Source organism: Eubalaena glacialis, chromosome 13, assembly GCF_028564815.1.
Source record: "Eubalaena glacialis isolate mEubGla1 chromosome 13, mEubGla1.1.hap2.+ XY, whole genome shotgun sequence".
NCBI lineage: Eukaryota > Metazoa > Chordata > Mammalia > Artiodactyla > Balaenidae > Eubalaena > Eubalaena glacialis.
Window position 1 is genome coordinate 72,889,853 of NC_083728.1, and position 22,536 is coordinate 72,912,388.

Consider the following 22,536-nt stretch of genomic DNA (forward strand, 5'->3'; position numbering starts at 1 on the left):
GTTCAAGAATAGGCAAAACTATTGTTGGTGACGGAAGTCAGAATAGTGATTACCTTGTGTGTTGGGGCCACAACGGGGCTATACCTTGATCTGGCGGTGGTTACATTGATATATACATAAGTAAAAATTCATCAGATTGTTTAAAAACACAGTTTACTGAGACTTGACAAGCCATGGCTTTGGCCAGGCTCTGTACTGGCCCAGGGAGACAGCAGTGATCACAGCCCCTTCCACAGTGGGTCTCAGTCTGGTCACTGTCTTGGACAGCTGCCCTCTGCATCATCTCTATCCACGCCTGTGGTCGCTGTAGTACGTCCCTCAGGCTGTCATAACAAAGTACCACAGACTGAGTGGCCGAAATAACACAAGTGTATTGTCTCCAGCTCTGGAGGCTGGAAGTCCGAGATCTAGGTACAGACAGGCCCATGCTCCCTCTGAAGGCACGGGGAAAGGTCTGTTCCAGGCCTCTCTCCTGGCTTCTAGCAGTTCCTTGCTTCTGGCAGCATAACTCCAATCTTCCCATGATGCTCTCCTTGTGCACATGTCTGTGTCCAAATTTCCCCTTTTTATAAGGATGCCAGTCATACTGGATTAGGACCATACTCTAGTATGACCTTATCTTTAGTTACGTCTGCAACGACTCTATTCCCAGCTAAGGTCGCATGCTAAGGTACTGGGGCTTAGGACTTCAACATATGAACTTGAGGGGGGCACAATTCAGCTATAACACTTGTGTTGTAAACTATGCTTCTCCTAATGAGATGACACCAGCCAGATGACACTTGGGCCTGGGGAACAAGAGTTCTCCAGCCCTGCTGGTGGGAGAGGAAGAGGCTGGTCTTTGTGAATGGAAGGACAGACCAGAGACATGGTTTGCAGAGCAGCGAATCACAGGTACTGGGTTTGAATCCCAACCTCCTCTCATATAATGATGCTAACAGCTACCACTGGTTGAGCACCACCTGGGCAGACACAATACTCAGCGTTCTGCATACGGTACCCTGTGAGCCACAAGGCTTGCAACATCACAACTGTAAAGTACACACCAGTTCCTGTTAATGGTTGAGGAAACCAAGCCTTGTAGCTGCCCAAACACACACAACAAGAAAGTAGCAGGGCCAAGATTTAAACCCAGGGCTGACCCCGTGGCCTTTTCCCACTACACTCTGAGCCCCTTTTTATCTCTCTGAACCTGCTTCACTGTCTCTAAAATTGGGCTAAAACAGAGTTGTGAGGATTAAGCAAGATACCTTACCACCTGGCACATCGCATGTGCTGGCTGAGGTTTTTCTCTTCCCCACACCCACCTATGTCCACAGAGGAGGTTCATTTAGGTGAAGCCTTTCCAGTAGCCCTCTTCAAACCAAAGTAACCAGCCCTTGGTGCTCTGCAGCTGTGCCCACTGTTGGGCACATGCCTGCCCTCTGCCACTGGCACTTGGAAATGAATTTTCCAGGGATGGTGCGATCCATCTGGGTCCCCAGTGCAAGGGAAAGGACAGCACTGAAGAATCACCTATTAAATGTGGAACGATGGCATTGGAGAATGGCTAACCCAGAGGTGGGTGGAAGGATGTAAGAAAGGAAGGGTAGATGGATGGGTGGAAGGCAGGAAAGAAAGATATGAAATGAACTGGATGGATGGAAGGCTTGATGGATAGATAGGTGGAAAGACAGAATAACGGGTGAATAGATGAATGGATGAATGGACAAAAAAATAGTTTAAAATTGGTGGAAGGATGGATTAATAGACAGAGATGGATGGAAGAATAGGTGGGATAATGAATAGATGAAAGAGAGGAAGGAGGGAGGGAAGGAGGGCAGGAGGAAAGAAGGCAAGAGGCAGGCTGAACAGACGGGACCACGTGGGAGAGGACATGGATGGGTAGGTGGGTGGAGAAAGAAACAACGTTTTTTGGGGTTCTAGGCCGTCTATCCGGGCAGGACCCAGACCACCACGCAGAAGCTTCGCGCCCTTTCCCCACTAGCATCGTGGCCCATTTCACCCTTCGACCGCCCTCACTTTCCCCTCTGGGAGAGCGTGCGTGTCCCCGCCTTAGAGACGACGGTTGCGGCGGAGGGGTAGTGGGTGCAGCCTGTACGCAGGAAACCGGCGCGGGGCAGGCGCGGGGCGGGCGCGGGGGCGGTCCCCGGAGCCCAGGCCGGCCCCGCCCCGAGGAGGGGGCAGCCCCGTAGCGCCGGGCTCTGCGCGGAGACTGACTGACGCGGGGTTGCAGCCGGGATCACACAGCGCCGCGGGAGCCGGGCCGGGTGAGCGCAGCCAGGGCGCGAGGCTGGGGACGCGGGGCGGCGGGCGCACGCGGCAGCAGGGGGGACCCGCCCCCGAGCTGCCAGGCGGCCGCTCTCAGCTTGGGGGCCTGCTTCTGCCGCCCCATCGAGGCGGGCGCGCCCGCCCGGAGGGGTCCCTGACCATCTTCCACCGATTTCTTTCACCCAACCCCGCTTTGGGTCCCCAGTGACCTGGATCCAGGGCCAACCATTCACTGAGACTCCATCAGAGTTCGCAAATGTTCTCTGAGCCTCAGTTTCCCTCCCCGGATGATAGGAACAGTAGCCCCCGCTGCACAGGACCGCCAGGAGGATTAAATGCGGCAGTGCCGGGGGTCAGCCGGGTGCTTGGCCCTAGGCTCCCTCATGCAGAACAGTCCTGAGTGGTTTCATTCACTCAGCGGCTGTTTGCTGACGGCCTGCTTTGTGCCAGGCACAGGACTGGGTGCCATGGACACTATAGTGATCCAAGGCTTCTTGGAGCGTGCATGCCAGTGGTCTGTGAGGACTCTGCCATCTGTGAGAGTTATGGGGGTTCATTTGACAGACGTGGATACTGAGGTGCAGTGAGGTTATAAGGACCTTGCCCAAGGGCACACGCAGCAAATGGGACCTGAGGCAGGGTCCCACCCTTTGTCGCTGGAAGCAGCCCCATAGGATAGAAGGACAGTTCTGGTGCCGCAAACCCTTCCCCAGGACAGAGTCCCCTGGGCCTGGGTAGAGGAGGGTTCCACTCTGTGGCTGTATTCCCCCCTCCCAGTGGAGGAATTAGACTCATCCCCTGTGACGACTAACATCTGGGGTGTCTCCCCTCCCTGTTACACCCATGAGGGTCAGTGCTTGTATGCGGCATGACTATATCCCTCACTCAGAACTTCGGAGAGCAGGGCAGTGACAGAGGAGACTAGAAGATGATGTATAGCTGTCCCGGTCCCTGCCCCGTGACCACCACCCGCAACACCTGTGGGGCTCATTACTCAGTCATTCGGTCACCCAGTTGCACCTGTTCTTTTTTTACAGCCACTGTGTGCCACGCAGGGCAGAGTTTACCTCTCTCTGTATCCACGGGGCCTGGCGCACAGCAGGCTGACAGTACACAGTTGCTGCTGTTATTAATGATGATAATGGTGATCCGGCCTCTGGGCCAGCTTTATCCTCAGGTGGAGCAGGAGGTGGGGGGCTGGGGGTGAGACGATGGTAACAGTGACTGACAGCCTGGCTCGCTTTAAGTCTAGAGTGAGGAGGACGAGACCCTCAGTGCTGGCCCCCGAGACCCACAGACCTGATCCTGAAGCCCACAGGGGGCTTGATAGGCCTTGTGGTGCCAGCCATCTGCACTGCTGGGGGACCTAGGAGAAGCAGAGGCAGCAGTTGCCAGGGCAGAGGCGGTGCAGCACTTGTGCAAGTTTCCAAGGCCCTTTGGATCCCATGTGGATTCCTCCCTTCTCTCCTCCTCCAGGAAGCCCTCCCCATTTCCCCATCAGAAAGCAGTCACCCCCCCAGTCAGGTGGGGTTCCCCTTGGCACGATTTGATCTGTCTCCCTCTGGTACTACATGGGAACCGGGATTTTAAGGAACTGGTAGAGAAGCCAGGAATTCTTGGTGTAAATCTCAGCCACGCAGTGTGACGTTGGGCCTTGGTTTCCTGAGCTGTGAAACCCAAGGCCTGGCTGCTTTGTCTCTGACTCTCTCTGAGGAAGGCAGCAGCCACCTTGGAAGTTCTCAAGATTCTGAAAGGGACGGGTTTGGGAACTCAGGGGGTCTCTAATTCCCACCAGGAGGTCCCCTAAGCCTACAGGGATCTGATAATCTACATGAGTTGAGACAACTCTAGAACATACGTTCTTCTATTTTTTCCTACAGGTGGACAGATCCCAGGTCCACATGGCTCAGTAGAAGATGAAGCCCAACCTGGCAGGCTCCTCCCCAGAGGCCTGCAAAGCTGCAGGGCAGGGCGAGCAGAGCTGCCCTGTCTGCCAGGCCTGGGGTGGGGTCTCAAGCCTGGGGTCTGAGTCAGGGCCTGGGCCGGGGCCTGGTGCTGTGTCCAGACCTGGGCCGGGGCCTGGTGTGGTTCTAGAACCTGGACCAGGGCCTGCTGCTGTGTCCAGACCTGGGCTGGGGCCTGGTGCTGTGTCAGGACCTGGACCTGGGCCTGGTACTGTTCCGGGGCCTGGGCCGAGTCCTGGTGCTGTTCTGGGGCCTGGGCTGGGGCCTGGTACTGTTCCGGGGCCTGGGCTGGGGCCTGATGTGGTTCTAGAACCTGGATCAAGGCCTGGTGCTGCTTCAGGAGCTGGGCCAGGGACTGGAGCAGTGTCAGGGCCTGGGAAGGAGCCTAGTGCTGTTCTGGGACCCAGACAAGGGCCTGGCGCAGTGTTGGGGCCTGGACCAGGGCCTGGTGCTGCTTCAGCGCCTGGACCAGCTCTGGGGCCTGGGCCAGGAGCTGGGTCAGTACCTGGTTCAGGAGCTGCACCTTTATCTGGGTCAGGGGTAGGGCCTGGGCCCAGACGGGAATCAGGGGCTGGGCAGAAACCCAGTGAGCCCGTGACAGCCCCAATGCCGGCACTGCAGCAGAAGACTCAGGCCACACCTGTGCAGGCCTCTAAGCAGAAGGTTCTGGTGACTGGAGGAGGAGGCTACCTGGGCTTTAGCCTGGGATCCAGCCTGGCCAAGAGCGGCACTACTGTCATCCTGCTCGACCTCCGCAGACCCCAGTGGGTGCTGTGCCCGGGGACCGAGTTCATCCAGGTGCAGTGATGGCGGGGGGCAGGCTGGTGGTGGAGGTCAGGGGATGGTGTCTGATGTGTAACCAGTGCCTGGCGTTGAAAAGCACAGGCTTCGGAGTCAGACTGTTTAAGCTCCAACTCCAGCTCCCAGCTGGGCAGCCTTGGCCACAGGGTCCCGCACCTGTGAGCCTCACGTCTTCGTCCACAGAAAGGGGACACTAACAATATCTGCTTCGCAAGGGTCTCGTGGGGAGTTGAGAAGACAGTGCATGTAAAACACTGAGCACAGCCTCTGTGACTTAGCTCCATAAATGGGGCCGATGATGATGAAGATGCCCAGTGGGATCATCTAGTAAATCCTGCCCCACAGCCTGTCTGGGCCCTGCAGGTGCTGGGCCCGGGTCGGGTCAGGGGGCCGGCCCTGGGACCTGGCACAGCTGTTACCTCTGATTGCCTTGGACCCAGACCTCCTACCTCCGTGTATTCCTTCTCTGTTTCAGGCTGATGTCCGCGATGCAGAAGCCCTGCACCGCGCCTTCGAAGGGGTGGACTGTGTCTTCCACATGGCCTCCTGCGGAATGTCTGGTGCCGAGCAGGTGAGTGCCTCACGCGCAAGGCTTAGGTCCCGGCTCTGCCCGCCCCCTTCGTGCCCGGTGTTCATCATGCTCGTCACCTACTCCAGGGAGGATTTGGGCTACACCCATGGGACCAAATGCCAGTTCTGCCATTTTCTAGCTGTGTGGCTCGGAAAGTTAACCTCTCTGAGCCTCTGTATCTTCATCTGTAGAGTGAGGACACTACTAGTACTTATGTCACAACCTCCCCAGAGAGCAGTATAACAGTATCTATCAAAGCATGCAATACCCTTTGACTCAGAAACTACACTTACTTATGTATTTGTAGCATTGTTTTTAATAACAAAACAGGAAATAACTGAAATGCCCATCCGTTGGATATTATTTAAATAAATTGTGATACAGCTAAACGATGAAATTCTAGGCAGCCATTCAAAAGAATGAGGTAACTCGATATGTACTGATAACAGAACAATTTCCAAGGTACGAAAACAGTGTTTGACACTGTTTTTTTTTTTTTTAAAAAGCTATATACTCACACATTGTGTGCGCTGATATTGATGTGTCGATTATCTCTAGAAATACAGAGACTGGTAACAGTCTGGGGAGGGAAAAGGGAGACTTGGAATCAGCAGTGGGAGGGAAATTTCCTCTTCATTGCATTCTTGTTTTACTGTTTGAGTTATTTTTAACCTTGTGATTGTATTACCTATTGAAAACAACCGCAACAAGAATAAATATAGTTTGAAAATCAATAGGGAACCCACCTCCCATGTGGTTGTAGGGATTAAATGAGATGTAAAGGCTTCGCCCCATCCCTGGCGCACAAGCAGCTCTCACTGTAGCCCAGTTGTTTTTATTTTTCAAAGCCCAGCCCTCTCACTTGGGTAGGGACAGTATTACTTGTCCGTCTTACGGATAAGGAAGCTGAGACTTCTAGAGCCAGGAAACAATCTAACACATCTGAGGCTCTTTTCTGTGTCAAGCCCTGTACCATGTCCTCTCATGGGGCTTATTAAATCCTGCTGACCACCCAAGGGGGTCTTCCCTTACTTCATTGATGAGGGGGCTGATGGCCAGAGCGGGGTAGAACTTCCCCTGTGGCCCAGGCATATGGTGACAGAAAGGGGCACTAGAGCCCAGGGGCCCCGCACTGCCCATGGGCCCCTCGGGATCCCTGCCTCTGAGCTGCAGCCCCCCGCCCTGCCACCCAAGCCCAGCCTCATGGCCTCAGCTACAAGGCATGAGACAGCACCCCGACTCTCCCACCTCCATCTTGTCTTTTAGCTGCAAAAAGAGCAGATTGAGTCTATAAATGTTGGAGGCACCAAACTAGTGATTGATGGTAGGCGCTCAGAGCAGAGTGTGACCTGCTGTGTGTTTGTGCGTCTCTCCCCACCCCTGCGCAGGCCCGGCTCTGGGGGACAGGGCAGGGGGACAGAGGTGGGAGCCTCCCCCCACCCCCGCCCTCCCCAGTAGAGGGCCTGTGGGCAGCACATCTTTCCCGTTCTGCAGGCCTGCCCAGGCCCCGGCATGGGGCTCAGCGTGGCCTCAGTGTGTCTGGGGACACGGGGAGTGGAGTTTGCACAGAGGGGTTAGGGGTTGGGAGCAAGAAATTTGCTGAAGCACCAAATTAGAAAACTCACATCTGGGCTCTCTGGGCATGTCCTGCCTTGTCCTGCATCCCGTTTTTCTCTCTGATTCTAGAGTGTGTTTTCCCTATGTCCCCACTGAGTGAGACTTTCTTCTGACCTGTCCCTGGCAAGGCAGCTAAGGGGCCGCAGCCACACTGAGAAGGAAGAATGAGCCAGCCCGGCCCCCAGGGGCCCAGGGAGCGGGGACTTGACCCCTCCCCAAGTTAAGGGAAGGAGGCTCTTCCCTCCCGAGCCAGGATGTGTGCAGGAGGCTGGGTGGAGGATTCACCCAAGGAGGTCCCCATGGGTACCTCCTCAGCCAACTCCCTGCTCACATCAACTGTGTGTGTGTGTGTGTTGCCGTGTGACCTGTCGCTGTAGTTTGTGTCCACCGGCGGGTTCCCAGGCTTGTCTACACCAGCACCGTCAATGTCGCATTCGGCGGGAAGCCCATAGAACAGGGCGATGAGGACTCTGTACCATATTTCCCACTGGAGAAGGTACCTGGCTTCCAGGAGAGGTGGGCGGGGCCAATGGACTTGGAACCCACAGTCCAAAGGGTAGGGATGGGCGGAGCTGGGGTCAATTTCACAACTCAGGGTAAGACGCAGGAAGAAAGGGTCCCCAAAACGGCGTGGCACAAAAGCCTTCTCCTATTTTGGCTGGTCGTGCCAGTAGGAGCTTTGAAATCACATAGACCTGGCCTTGAACCAGCAAAGCCACTTTCTACTGTGGAACCCTGAGCAAACCACTTCACTTGGAGGCTCTCCTTCTTCATCTGGGTGTGATAGCACCACCCTATGGGGACGTGGAGACCAGGAAGTGAGATGATGTATGTGAAAATGCCCTGTGAGCACTAAAGGACTCCATGTGAACAATCCATCAACTCACGTCCAGCATTCACATCCCAGAGCAGGCATTGTGGCTTGCGGGAGCCTCCCTGAATCAAGGAGCCCCTGGTCGTTTTTACTGCTCTGAACTCTCTCCTCTGTTCCTGTGGCTCCCACCCAGGGGGAGAGGAGGGGCAGTGGGGCTCAGGGCCTGGCCATTTCCCAGTGGGGGTCCCAGAAGTGAACCCCCATGTGGTCTGAAGCAGAGGTACAGCCCTGGGGCCGGGAGGGCTGGGTGGGCCGGGCAGGTGTGGCCAGCAGTATCTCTGACCCCTGTTCGGTGGTTCTGTGCTCCCTTTCCTCTGATAGCACATGGACCACTACTCCCGAACCAAAGCCATTGCCGACCAGTTGATCCTCATGGCCAACGGGACGCCTCTCCCAGGTGAGTACTGGGGGGCCCTGCTCACAGCCAACGTGCATGCCCACTGCTCCCTCCCTGAAGCACATGTGCGATTCTAGCTTTTAGCTGGTATGTTCCCAGCTTCCTTCCAAAGAACGCTTCCCCAGGGCCTTGGACATTCATCATCCAACAAATTCTGAGCACCCACACTCTACCCGGGATACAGCCCGGAAAACGTCAGGCCCAGTCTCTGCCCTCACATTGCTCATGGCCTGGTGGGGAGACACTTGAGCTAGTCCACGTCTAGGTCTCTTTTCTGCCACATAGGAGGGGATCCAGTTTTGGGGACCCTCTTTATAAGTGTACAAACTTATGAATATGCATGAAGTATAGCGCTTTGGAAGGGCTGTGCAAGTGAGGGGCCCTTCAGTAACTCGCAGAAAAATTGGCCTCGGCTGCCTTACTGGATTGCCTCTTCTTACTGTATTGTGATAGAGAAATAATAGTAGATTAAGGACAGGTGGCAGCATGGCACAGTGGCTAAGCACCCACGTACTGGCATCAGACTGAACTGAGTTCAAATCCAAGCTCCACCGCCTCTCAGCTGTGTGATCTTGGGCAATGCACTTACCCTCTCCCAGCCTCGGATTCCTCACCTATGAAAAAATGGATAGTGGAATTTACCTCAAAGAGCTTGAGAGAGAATAAAATAATGATGGGCACTGTTAAAAACAAAACAAAACAAAACACCAACATGGACATTTTGTGTTTATTGAGTGCTTACTACATGCCAAGCCCTATTTTACATGCTGATTTTACCTGCAAAAGTCTCAATACCTCTTCATAGCATCCATATGAGGTAAGAACCTTAGCTACCCCTTGCTTTCCAAACTCAGGAGTCAAATATCAATAGATTCAGATAAATTCCTGCTATCTAAATTATCATTATTTGCTTTCTGAAATTCAGAAACTAAAAAGAAACAGAAAACCTGGTTTCCCTCACTGTCTAAACTCAGGAGCCAAGTGGATTTGGAGAGCAAAGGTTGTTTCAAATTATAATCCCCAATTTTACAGGAGAGAAAACTGAGGCAAAGAGGTTAACTGACTTAGCTCAAGGTCACATAGCTCTTAGGTGGCAGAGATGGGATTTGAAAACCCCCTCTCCCCCTAGGGGAGTCTAAAACCAGAGCCTGGGGCTTAACCATTGTGCTCCACTGTAGCTATGGCTGAGTAGGTCTCTGAGCATGAACTCTTTTCCCTAAAATCCTCCCTACCCGCCCCTCTCACCCTGGGCCTGTCAAGCCTCGACCCCTTATCCCGGTGGGAACATCCATCTGTGTTTCCCAGGAGTTTGACCCTCTGCAGTTGAATTCTCTTCTCTCCCAGGGCCTCCCCTGGCTGGACCAGCAGCCTACAAGCCAGACATCTAATCCTCTGGCTGAGAATTATTTATACAAGCATGCCCAGCTTTCCATGGTCAGGAGAGTCATGGATACCCTGGGCGCAGTCCCTCTGTGACGTGGCCACCCAGCGCCCCACTGGCCAGTGTCAGCTGTAGCCCAACCAACCTCCCCCCACCATGCCCAGGTGACCCAGAGTTTAAAATTAGCTGCAGGCTGTTTACAGAAAAGCTCACCTGATACCTGCCTTGCAGGAGTCCAGCCACGGTCACCCTGGGTGATTTCCACTCCCTACTACCCAAGATGGTCCCTGAGACTCTGCCTGTAACCTGGCATGGAGAACCCTGGTCCCTGTAGCAGAGTCCGGAGGCGTGCAGACCCCAGCTCCTCGTGAATGTGCTGTGTCCTCCTGTCTCTGGGTGTATTAGTGTCCGGGGGCCGCGGGCACAAATTACCACAAACCTGGTGGCTTAAAACAACAGAAATTTCTTCTCTCGCAGTTCCCACAGTTCACAGTCAGATGTGTGAAATCAAAGTGTCATTTGGGCTGCGTTCCCTCCAAAAGTGCGAGGGGAGAATCTTTCCTTGACTCTTCCGGCTTCTGGTGGCCCCAGAAGTTTGGGGTCCTTCTTTGGTGTGTGGCTGCGTCGCTCCAGTCTCCTCCTCTGTCTTCACATGGCCTCTCCTCTTCTCCATCTGTCTCTTCTCTGTGAGTCTCTTATAAGGATACCTGACCTTGGATTTAGGGCTTGCCCGGATAATCCAGGATCATCTCATTTTTAGGTCCTTAATTACATCCTCAAAGACCCCTTTTCCAAATAAAGTAGCATCCACGGGTTCCAGGACACCGACATATCTTTTGGGGGGCCGCTGTTCAACCCAATACACTGGGCCTCATTGTAAAGTGAGGGTTTTGGAGGGGGAGCAGTCAGGGTGTTTGGCTATGACCCGGAGACACTGACCCTGGCTAATTTATGGAGAAAATGAAATTTATACTGGAAGGATGTGGGATAGCTTCTGGAAAATATATTCCAGAAAAATGACCACCAGGGCTTAGAAAGGACAGGGTCGGGGCAGTTCCAGGGACCTGGGAGGCAGGAGCTGGTGATCAGTTTCTCAGGGTGAACCCAGTCCTATGATTTTCGATCCGTGTCAGTGATGCACAGAGTCACATTCCTGGGTGAGAACATGGCATTGGCCCAGCCTGGGTCCCGTGGCTGCCATCTCAGGGAAGAGAGGTGCATCTAGACTGACAGTCCCCCGCTAGACCTGGTGCAAAGCGGAAGGGACCCCCAAAGGAAGGTGGGCTTCTGGTCCCAGAGGATGGCATACACTAGGCTCCCCAAACTGGAGGCACAGCCGCTAGGGAAACCTGAGCCTTGGAGGAGTGGAACATCTTCCAGGAGGCTCCATCTCAGTTAAGGAGTTGGGGTTGGGGATCAAATAATTTACAAATAGTAATTTTTAAAAATTTTAATCTTAAATACAAATGAATTACAAGAATAAATTGAAAAATTTGTAGGCTTTCTTAAGACTTAAAAGGAATATGTTTGGAGCAGCCCTTCAGGCTGTACCCCCAGACTTCCCCTGGAGAGACATGCTCCCACTTCCACCAGCGGGGGCCCCTCAGGAGAGAATTTGGGAAGCCCTGGACCAAGCTGTGTCTTGGTCTGGGGACTCTGCTGGCACAGAGCAGTGAGAGTTAAGGGAACAGACCCCCAGCTCTCATGCTGTTGGCTCTAGTCTTTTCACTTCTCCATTGGTTATCTGGAAAGTACTGCTACCACCAGTTACAAAGCACCCATTTTCCAGGTCAGGAGACCCAGGCTGAGAGGGCTGAGGGCCTATTTGTTAGTACTGTATCACCAGAGGTATTAGTGGAAAGTGCCCGGACTTTGGTCCCCATCTCAGCTCCACGGGGCTGAGCTGTGTGCCCTTAGGCAAATCGCATCCCTTCTCTGAGCCTTGGTTCTTTTATCCATAAAACAGGAATAATAACAGCTCCCAGGGACCTCATAGGGTTGCTTTGAGGGAAAAATTCCAGGCTTACCAGAGCACCAGCCACATAGTAGGACCTCTCTGAGAGCCATCATGGTCCTTATCTAACTGATGACCAGAAAAAGGAAAGAACTATAGCTATTGGCATGAGGACGTGTGGGTCTGTGCGCATCTGTAAAATGGACACAGTAGGACTTTCGGAGTCGAAGGAGATCGTGTCTGTCAAGTGCTGGTTAAACTCTCACGGGCCATGCAGATACCTGCATCTAGGTCTTGCCTCTGTTACTGGCCTGAGAGCACTGTGAGGGCAGGGACCATTTCTTGGTCATCCTTGGATTCTTCACAGCATCCATCCCAGGGCCCAGTGCTGAGGGGGCTGGGGGTGGGGGATGATTCTGAACAGTGTTTGTTGAATGACTGACTGATCGACTGAGAGAATAATTAATTGAATGAGGAAACCCCAAGGCCCTGCCTTCCCCACTAACCTTTCCGGGTAAGAACCAGGAGATGCGGACAGCCTTTCTGTCCCTCTCCCTGCTCATCCGCCCCTCCCCAGGCCCCTGACTGCCCTCCCCTGTGTTGTAGGAGGAGGCGCTCTACGGACATGTGTGCTCCGGCCCCCAGGGATCTACGGCCCCGAAGAGCAGAGGCACCTGCCCCGCGTGGCGGTATGTTGTCCCAGCCCCAGGCCGGAGGCACAGGAGGAGCCTGGCTGATATGTGTGTGAATGGGGACCCACGGTCACCGCGTCAGTCTTGGGGCAGTGTCCCGAGCGGGGGACCCTCAGTTCTAGGAGAAGTCCTGCCCCCATTAGGCCCACCAGGAACAGAGCTCTCGGGGTGCGCCAGCCAGGCCTGGGTACCAGTAGAGGAGACATGGAGCTATGACCCCAAAGAGGCAGAGGAAACTATTGCCCTGCTCAGACGTGAGCTCCCTGAGGGCCAGATGGCTCATCTCATGCTGCCAGCACCAGGCTTTTCACGCAGAAAACCTGTCTCCAGAGAAGGCTGGTTGCCAGGGTTATAGCTACAAGGGGCTCTAGATCCTGTCCTCAAATTTCTCACAGCCTAGTCATGGAGACAGACTCCATAGTCACAGATTCAGGGTGGTAAGGGCTGTGTAGAGGTGAGAGGGAGAAGATGGGAGCACAGCAGAGAGGGCCTGGCAGGGGAGGTCCAGGAGGGCTTCCTGGAGGAAGTGATGGCTGTGCTGTTTGGATACAGAAGGAGCTAACCAAGGAAATGGGGTGGTAGAGAGAAAGTGGTCCAAATAGAGGAGACAGCTTGGGCACAAAGCTGGAAATGAAAAACTGTTGCAGGTTTGGGGACAGGTCAGTGAACAAAACAGATGATTCCCGCCCCTGTGGGGTTTATATTCTCACAGGAGGAGAGAGAGAGAATAAACATGATACAATACAAGGAACGTTTGAAGGTGCCAGGGACTATGGAGAATGAGGAAAAGTGGAGTGGGGTTGGGGGAAGCTGGGGGTGCCGGCAGTCGGGGAGCCTCTTCAAGCAGGGATATTGAGCAACTTGAAGGAGGTGACCAGGTGCATCACACAGCTATCTGGAGGAAGAGCCTTCCAGACAGAGGGAACGGCTAGTCCGAAGCCCTGAGGTGGGGACCTGCTGGCACGTTCCAGGGAGGAGGCCGAGTAGCTCGTGCAGGGTGAGCAAAAGGGTCGGTGGGAGACACGTCAGAGAGTAGCTGGGGCCAGAGCAGAAGGGCCTCCTCTGCCACCTGACCTGGTGGGATGGGCGCCCGGAAGTTTCTGAGCAGAAGAGGCACGATCTGACTTAGGATTCAAAAGGGTCCCCCAGCTGCATGGAGAACAGGCCACAGCGGCCAGGGGTGGAAGCAGGGGACCAGTTAGGAGGCTGTTTCAGTGTCCAGGTGAGAGATGAGGGCGGAAGTCCGTACTGCGAGGAGTGGCCGAATTCTGGACAGATTGTAATGGCTGAGACGACTGGGTTTGCAGACGGGTTGGGTGTGGAGAGTGAGGGAGGGGACAGCCAAAGCTGGCTGCAGGCTTTAGGCCTGAGCCCTGGGTGCTGTGGGCTGAGGCAGGGGAGGGGCGGCCAAATGGGGATCAGGCGCTCACAGGACAGGACAAGTCTGCCTTGTCTATCCGGCAGGCAGGTGGAGACTTCCGGAAGGCATGTGGGGCTGGGACAGAGGAGTCTGGCCTGGGAGCCTTCTGCATGTAGATGGAATTTAAAGCCATTCCAGGCTTGGTCTGTATTTCTCGCCCTCTACCCCCACCACCAGAGCCACATCAAGAAGAGACTGTTCATGTTCCGATTTGGGGACCGCAGGACGAGGATGAACTGGGTCCATGTGTGCAATCTGGTGCAGGCACACGTGCTAGCAGCCGAGGCCCTCACCGCCGCCAAGGGCTACGTGGCCGTGAGTCTCCTGCAGTGCTCCCCCGACCTTACCCCTTGGGCTGCAGGCGGGTCCCCCATCCCTCGGGGATTCCTGGCTCACACACGACATAGCTCCCCGATTCAAGCTGCCTGATGGGGTGGGGGGAAAGTGGCCTTTTAGAGCATCGTTAGCTCCTTGAAATGACCCTGTGAGGTAGGTGTTGTTGAGCCCGGAATTACAGTCACCGAATGCTAAGCGTTTTACATATATTGTCACCTGCACCTTTACAACAGCCCAAGGGGGAGATGCCATTATTATGCTCCCATTTCTCAGATGAAGAAACTGAGGTACAGAGAGGTTAAGTGACTCCACTGAGGTCATACAGCTAGTCAGTTGGCAGCCCCAGAACTCAAAGGGACTTGTTTAGGTCCATCTCCAGGGCTGCTCAGGAGAAGTGGGGAGTTGGGGCAGCTGCTGGGAGCCATCGGAGAGGGTGGGGTCAGGCGGTGGGCGTGTGCCTGACCGTTCCCCCCCCCCCCGCGTGTCCCCCTCAGAGTGGGCAGGCGTACTACATCAATGACGGGGAGAGCGTCAACCTCTTCGAGTGGATGGCCCCACTGGTAGGTGCCCGGACACCGCCCCCATCCCAAGTGAGAATTCAGGGATCCCCACGTCTTCTTTCCCTGTCACCTTTTCCAAAAAAATCAGAGGATTTCACATTAAAGACCAGCTCTGGCAACAGTGTCCACTGGGCAACATTGGAACTGGCTAGAGCTGGGTGGTGGCTGCCCCTTCGGGGGGCTGTGAGCTCCCCCAGTTTGCCATAGTCCCTCCCAGCCCGCTTCCTGGTTTATGTTGATGTCCTGCCCTGTGGGATTTTGCTTGTGGCCCGCGTACTATGTGGTGAGGCCCTGAAAGAGGTAAGTAGAAGGTAGGCAAAGCACAAAGGGAGGTGTTGGCCCTCGGGCCCCTACGCTGCAGCCCCTCTGAGAGTCCTGGCCTCCTCTCCCAGCAGCCTACAGACTCCTGGAAGGGGTAGACCAGAAACCCCGCGCTGGAGGATACATCCTGGGGGCATTCAGGCCCTTTGCATGTCAACTTTTAACAGCTTTATTGAGATATAATTTATAGACCGTACAGTTCACCTATTGAAAGCATACAAGTCGATGGTTTTTAGTATGAGTTGTGCGACCATGAGCAAAACACATTTTAGAACATTTCATCACCTTCCCAGAAAAGAAGCTCCCCAAACCATACCTTTTAGCTGTCACTTATGTTTCCCTCTCACCCTACCCCACCCCTAGCCATAGGCAACCACTAAGCTACTTCCTGCTTCTGTAGATTTGCCTGTTCTGGACATTTCCTATGAATGGAATCATACAGTATGTGGGCTTTGTGTTAAGTTTCTTTCATTTAGCATGTTTTCAAGGTTCATCCATGTTGCGGATGTGTCATATCAGTACTTCATTCTTTTTTATTGCCAAAAAGATATTTCATTCAATGGCTGTGCCACATTTTGTTAATCCATTCATCAACTGATAGAAATTTGGGTTTTCCATTTTGGGGCTGTTATCAGTAATGCTGTATGAACATTCGTGTGTAAATAGTTGTGTGGACATATTTTCTCATTTCTGTTGGGTATATACCTAGGAGTGGAATTGCTCGATCATACAGTAACTCTATGTTTAACCTTTTGAGTTACTGCCAGACTGTTTTCCAAAACAGCTGCACTATTTTACATTCCCACCAGCAGTGTAAGAGGATTCCAGTTTCTCCACATCCTGTCAACACTTGTTATTATCTGTCTTTTTGACCTGGAGAGTTTTCATACAAGTGAAGACCTCAGTTCATCCTATGCCAGCCCATCTCTTCATGCTTCTCCCACCACCCTCCACACGTATGCTTTTTTTTTTTAATTTAATAGCAGAAAAGTAGATTCTAGAAAATAATCAGATTCTATATAAGTGCCTTAGAGTGCCTTTGGGTGTACGCAGATGTAAAAAATAACTAAATGATGGGACTGCACCCCATGCAGTCAGTTCCTACTTAGTTTTCCAGGTCACAGTGTGGGCTTCATTTAAAGACTGGTGTAGACTTGGGGCTGGCTGTGGGGTCTTCCCCCTTTGGTGGGCAGCTGAGGAGGGGCCAGGAGGCGCTCTGCTGGCCCTGCGGTAAAGGCAACATGTGGCCTTTACCAGCCCCCCAAGGATCTGTTCTCACCTCAAGCCATGTTTCCTTGCAGTTTGAGAAGCTGGGGTACAGCAAGCCCTGGATCCAGGTTCCTACTTCCTGGGTTTACCTGTCAGGTGAGGAAAGGAGTGTGTATGTGAAAACCCTCCATGTGCCAGATGTACATACATTACCTCATTTTAAGCCCAGAGCCAGGACCTGGTTGAGGCGAGTGGGGCACTGAGAGCACAAAATTTAAGGAAACCCTCACTCTCAGGAGTCAAATGCTCCAAGTCCCATCTGCACTTGCCCAGCCCTGAGAGCAAGTGCCTCCTTAAATTTTGCACTCGAGGCACCTCACTCCCCTCACCCTAGTCCTGGCCCTGTTTAAACCCTATCCCACTTGCAAGGTGGGTGTGGTTAGGCCCATTGTAAAGATGAGGCAACTGAGGCTCTGAGAGGTTAGCAACCTGCCCACGGTGCCCCAGTGAGAAAGTGGGAGAGGCAGGATTCACACTGGGCTCGGCTGACTCCACAGCCCACGCCCAGTCCTGCTGCCTGTGCTGGAATGCGCTATGCCAGGCGGAGGAGGGGGAGCCCTGGGGCTGCCCCATCCCCCAAGGTCGCCCTCGAGTTAAGGCTGTTTTTGAACATGTGAGGGTTCTGTCTGACCCTAGATTCTCCTCCTCACCCTGAAGGTCAGTCTCTACTCTCATGCCCCAGCTTCCCTATCTGGCCTCCTTCCAGCTGGAATGCTGCATGGGCTTCAGGCTTGGAGTGATCAGCCCGTGGGGGCAGGTGGCCCTCAAGTCACAGATAACTGTGTTCCTGGAAAACCTCAGCTGGATCTCTTGCACTTTAAATGCAATGGGGGACTTCCCTGGTGGTCCGGTGGTTAAGACGCCGCATTTCCAATGCAGAGGATGTGGGTTCGATCCCTGGTCTGGGAACTAAGATCCCACGTGCTGCACAGCGCAGCCAAAAAATAAAAATAAAAAATAAGGCATTGGGATGCCTGCCATTTAAAGCAGGGGTTTGCAAATTTTTGTCCCCCAGGGCGCTCACACAGGATGACTTCCCCTGCACAGCATCACCACCAAGATTGACACTCCTTGGCCCCCAGCTGAGAAAAGTTCAACCGCAGGTTCTGGCAGTTTTGGAGGACTGTCTATAAATTCCCAATTCCCAGTGAGCTGACTGTAAACTTAGTGCTTCTTAACTTTGGCTGCACAGTAGAATCACCTGGGAGCTTTTAAAATGTAGAAATGCCTCAGCCACACCCCCAGACCAATTACCTCAGCATCCGCCGGAAGCAAGGGGGTGGAGGAAGAAGGAACATTTTAAAAAGTGGTCCGAAGTGCAGCCCAGGTTGAGTTGAACCACTGTTCCAACTTCTTTCTCCCTGACTCAAGAGAGCATATCGGGATAGAAGTGAGTGAGAGAGACATGATTGTAGAGATCACTTTGAATCTGCTCAGATTTATTTTAAAATGTCAGTCTTTGAATATTAATAACTTGTGACATATTTCACAGCCAAACAAGGCACCCCAGGGTGTGCGGAGAACTGCTGATTTAAAGGAATCCAAGGACAGGAAAAGTTGGCAAAGTGAAGATTATCCCTAGCAAAGCAAATAATGCCCCCAACTGACTTGTCCCTGAGAACCTCCCTGGAGCTTGCCTAGAGCAGGCCCCCTGGTCACTGGTCCCTCTCTCCCCACACAGCCACGGTGATGGAGTATTTGCACCTGGCCCTGAAGCCCATCTGCAGCCTCCCGCCGCTGCTCACCCGGAGTGAGGTAAGTGGGCTGCTGTGAGGGGAGCCCCTGTGCCCCGGTGCCCCTCACTTGCCTTCCTGCCCCTTCTCCACTGCCACAAACCCTCACCTTTTGACACCGTAACTGGATGCTTGTCTGAGGTCTCAGAACCTCCCATGTGGGCTCAAATCTAGGGCCAGCTCCTGTATAACATCCCAACCTCTGAGCTTTTGCTGAGGCTGTGCTCTCTTGGTCTGAAGGGCAACAGCTCCAAGCCCATCCTTTATCACTGTCATTTCATTCATAAGCAGTTTGTCTCCCCAGCCAGACTGGAGGCTCCCAAAGGCAGGTTCCATGAAATTTACTTTTTGGAATGTCACTACTCCCAATAACCATCAGTACACACACACACACACACACAGCCTGTTGATTCGAGGCTCACAGTTCCTGCTCACTGAATAATAAGTATATATATTAAGTACCTACTGTGTTAAGAACACCGTTCTCAAATAACGATGATGCAGTTTTCTATTTGCATATACAGTTTAAAAGAGAGGGTGTTTTAATGCAGGTTGTAAACAGTAAAGCAACACGTGGTGTTTGGTGTTATTTGCAAAATTCTTCTAGTCCACTCTCATTTGATTGTCCCTGATGCTCTGTTAAGTTAGGAGGGGTGAAAAGATTATGATCTCATTTAATGGTGAGAAACTGAGCACTAGAGAAATAAGTGATTTGTCCAAGGTCCCACCATTCTGGAATTGGCTTCACATTCCAAGCTCAGTGCTCTCCACCTCAGAGAATCGAGAATGGGCCACAGAAGGAAGCAGTTCCCTATGGTCTCTCCTTTGAACCATCTGGACTAGCAGAGGAAAGAGAATAATGAAAATAGGGACCATCTATTGAGTGTGAAATGCCAGGCACTGTGTTTATCTCATTTAATCTTCACTACTATACACCGTGGATTCTGTTATCACCTCCATGTACAGAGAAGGAAATGAAACACTCAGCGGGGGGAGGGGGAGGGGGTGAAGTAACCTGCTCATGACCATTCCCTTACGTAGCAGCATCGAGATTTGAACCCAGACAAGACCTAAATGATTTCAGGCTTAACCACTAGCTTGTGAAATGTCAGGAATCATAGTCACGTAAAATAGCTGCCAAAGTGCTGCTGAGTTGTGGTCGGGTAGGGAGCTGGCTCCCCTCTCTCCCCACTCACTTGTGGGTTTCCTTGTTCAACTCGGGGAGGCGGGGGGGGGGGGGGGGGGGTGGGCAAAGGATCCCTAGTTAGCTGGGAAGTTTCTGGGCACTGTAGCTCGGGCGCCCTCTTCTGGTCAGTCTATGACACCAACTAGCCCTCTAGTTTGACTTCATAGCCTTTTTTCATTCATTTGACATGTATTGAGCACCTAATGTATGCCAGGCACTGTGCTGAGGAGTGGAGGCAAGACAGTCCTTGCTTTCTATTCACACATACAGTTTAAAAGAGAGGATGTCTTAATGCAGATTGTAAAGAGTAAAGCAACAAGTGGTGTTTGGTGTTATTTGCAAAATCCTTCCAGTCCACTCTCTCATTTGATTGTCTCTGATGCTTTGCTAAGTTAGGAAGGGCAAAAAGATTATGATCTCATTTAATGGTGAGCTCACAGTCCAAAGGGGAAGACAGCCCAGCAAGGGCTATACTGGGGGAAATAATGAGGAACTTCAGAGTACACAGAAGGGGCACCTAAGCCAATTCTGAGGAAGTTAAGGAGGCTTCCCAAAGGAGGTGACATCTAAGCCTGAGATCTGAGAATGCTGTGTCCCAGGACCCTGCCTATCTAGTTCACAGCTGTACCCGCCAAAGCCCTGAACTTACTAGCTGAGGCAAAAAAGGACAAGAACTGGCCTCTCTCCCTCTCTCCTCACACAAGCATCCAAGACCAGGGGCTTGACCCCAAGGGCTGTTTCAGGGCCACGGCAGAATCAAGCAGCTAGTGGACTCCTTCCCAGTGTCCAGCTGAGGAACAAAAGGCGAAGAAATGAGTCAGGTGGGAGGGTATCTTCTCAATCCTAGCATAGCAGGGAAGGGCATGGGCTAGAGTTTGGCTCCTCTGTGTGACCCTGGGCAAGTCACTTAACCTCTCTGATCTTCAATTTTCAAAAGAGGAGATAGTGGTATTACCACTTCAGAAGATTAAATGAGATATGGCCTAGAAATAATTTAGCCCACGACAGGCACAGAGTGCTTATTCAGTAATTGTTGTTGTCAGCACTACCTTTGAAGCCTGTGAGACCCAGGCCATCTGGCAGCAGGAAACACAGCTTCAAACCCTGGAGAGAGTAATCACTTATGCATAATTGAATTCCTCTCTTACGGAAGCTCAGTTAATCAGCCAGGGCGTGAAGCCTGCACCCTGGAGCCTGCCTGCCCAGACTCCATCTGGGGCTGTGGGCTGAAAAGTAAAGGATGTTTCCTGGAGACAATTTTCCGGATAGCTGCACTCAGGCCACAAGCAGAATGTATCAAGGGCCTCCTGAGCCCCGGCATCGTGCTAGGGCCGGGGAAGGGGAGTGCAGAGGTGGGGCCTTTACTTTTGGGGGACTGAGGAGTTCAGTAGGGTGGGGAGATGCGAAAATGTATCCTGGAGGCGGCCCCCTCGAGGAAAATGGAGGTGGAAGAGAGACAGGAAGTCCTCCCCGATGAGGGCGTCGCAGACGCAAGATCCAGCATAGAGGTCCTTTTAAATCTCTGTGCGACGGAAGGGAAATCCTTACCCTCTCTCATCCGAGTGAAACATGGTAGAGGTTGCTCCCCACGCCCACTAGTCCCGTCCCTCGGCTGCCCCGCCTCTCCCCGCAGGTGCGCAGCGTGGCCGTGACGCACACCTTCCAGATCGCTAAGGCCCGCGCTCAGCTTGGCTACGTGCCCGACAAGTTCAGCTTCGCGGACGCCGTGGAGCGATACGTGCAGTCGACGGGCCGGGGAACCCGCGGCTCCACAGCGCGGACGCTCCTGCGGCTGCTGCTCGGGCTGCTGCTGCTTCTTGGCCTGCTCGTGCTGGCCCTGCACTTCCTAGGCCCGCGGCCGTTCGTCGTCTGACCATCGTCGCCGGCCTGTCCCTGCCCCTGCTTCGCCTTCAGGACTTGGACCAGACCCTGCTCCGCCCTCCGCACTTGGGCGCTCTCTTGAGTCCTGGGCTTGTCCCTGCCCCACCCTCTGGGCTTGAATCTGCCCAGCAGGTCTTCCGCTTGGATATTCCGGCGTTCTAACCCCGCCCCTGTCCCGCCCTCTGGGTTTCAACGTACCCCTGCCCCGCCTCTTGAGCCCTGGCCACGCCCCTGCCCCTCCCTCCGTCCTTGGTCTCCCTCTGACCTGGCCGGGATGCTTACGAGAAGGTCCTGTCTTCACAGCCTGCTCCGCCTTCCAGGCCTTCTCCCCGCCCCTGCCCAGGCCTGCCCCGACCCCGCGTTCTCCCCTGCTCTGGTCCGCCCCGTTTCTGGCCCTAGCCGTACGCCTGAGCCCTCGCCTTGGTTTCTCCGTTGGTAACTAGACTTGCTCATCTCTCTTGCTCGGTCCCTCTCCTCTCCTGTTTGTGATTCAGCCTTAGCCCCATCCCCTCCCGTCTGGCTCCCCTCCCTCCAGTCACACCTCCTAGGGGCCTAGCTGCAGCCGCTCGTGCAGGCTGGGCTGACGTTTGCAAGTTTTCGCTGGCTGCTGCTACCTCTCTAGGGACACGGACCCTCCTCGCTGCCCGAGCTTCTCTGTGCTTGTCCTGAGATCGTCTCGGGATCTTGGATTAGGCCCCTTCTAGGAGCACTGAGTTTGATCAGCTGCTACGCTTACGTTTTGGGTTCGCTCACTCATGCAGGTCTCCCTGTGTGTTGATAGCCAGGGTTGGAAGGACACCTGAGACCCAGGCTTCTGCCCAGCCCAACTTGGCCTTTCTGGGTTTCCGGTGCAGGAGTCTGGGGATGACTCAGTAAGCACAGACTTCAATACCAGAAGGGACATAAAAAAGGAAAAAAAAAATTTTTTTTTAGGGTGGTCAAAAGATACAAACTTCCAGTTAGTTATAAAGTAAGTAAATTATGGGGGTGAAATGTACAGCCTGGTAACTATAGTTAATAATACAGTATTGTATAAATGAAAGTTGCTGAGAGTAGATCTTAAGTTTTCATCACAAGAAAAATAATTGGAACTCTGTGTGGTGATGGAATTTAACTAGACATTGTGATCATTTCACAATATATACATATAGCAAATAATTATGTTGTACAGCTGAAACTAATGTAATGTTACATGTCAATTAAACCTCAAAAAAAAACCCTTTTTAAAGAATTGGATCTCTCTAAAAAGTACCAATATAGTAATAATGGGAATTATTAGAAATTAGTTGGTCATATTTTTTGTTTTAC

General features: G+C 53.1%; 1 protein-coding gene across 2 annotated transcripts; it reads left to right on the plus strand.

The window, feature by feature from the left end:
• Window positions 1–4,187: 4,187 nt before the first annotated feature.
• Window positions 4,188–21,269, plus strand: SDR42E2 (short chain dehydrogenase/reductase family 42E, member 2). Of its 2 annotated transcripts, XM_061209529.1 has the most exons (12): window positions 4,188–4,242; window positions 4,837–5,033; window positions 5,512–5,607; window positions 6,874–6,931; window positions 7,602–7,720; window positions 8,420–8,495; window positions 12,437–12,519; window positions 14,120–14,257; window positions 14,773–14,838; window positions 16,461–16,524; window positions 18,110–18,183; window positions 20,981–21,269. In XM_061209529.1, exons 1-12 carry the CDS (start codon window positions 4,188–4,190, stop codon window positions 21,218–21,220), a joined length of 1,266 nt encoding a protein of 421 aa, XP_061065512.1. In that variant the 3' UTR covers window positions 21,221–21,269. The 2 variants fall into 2 exon arrangements, with proteins under 2 accessions (XP_061065512.1, XP_061065511.1); XM_061209528.1 differs by having other exon boundaries at window positions 4,188–5,033.
• The last annotated feature ends 1,267 nt before the right edge of the window (window positions 21,270–22,536 follow it).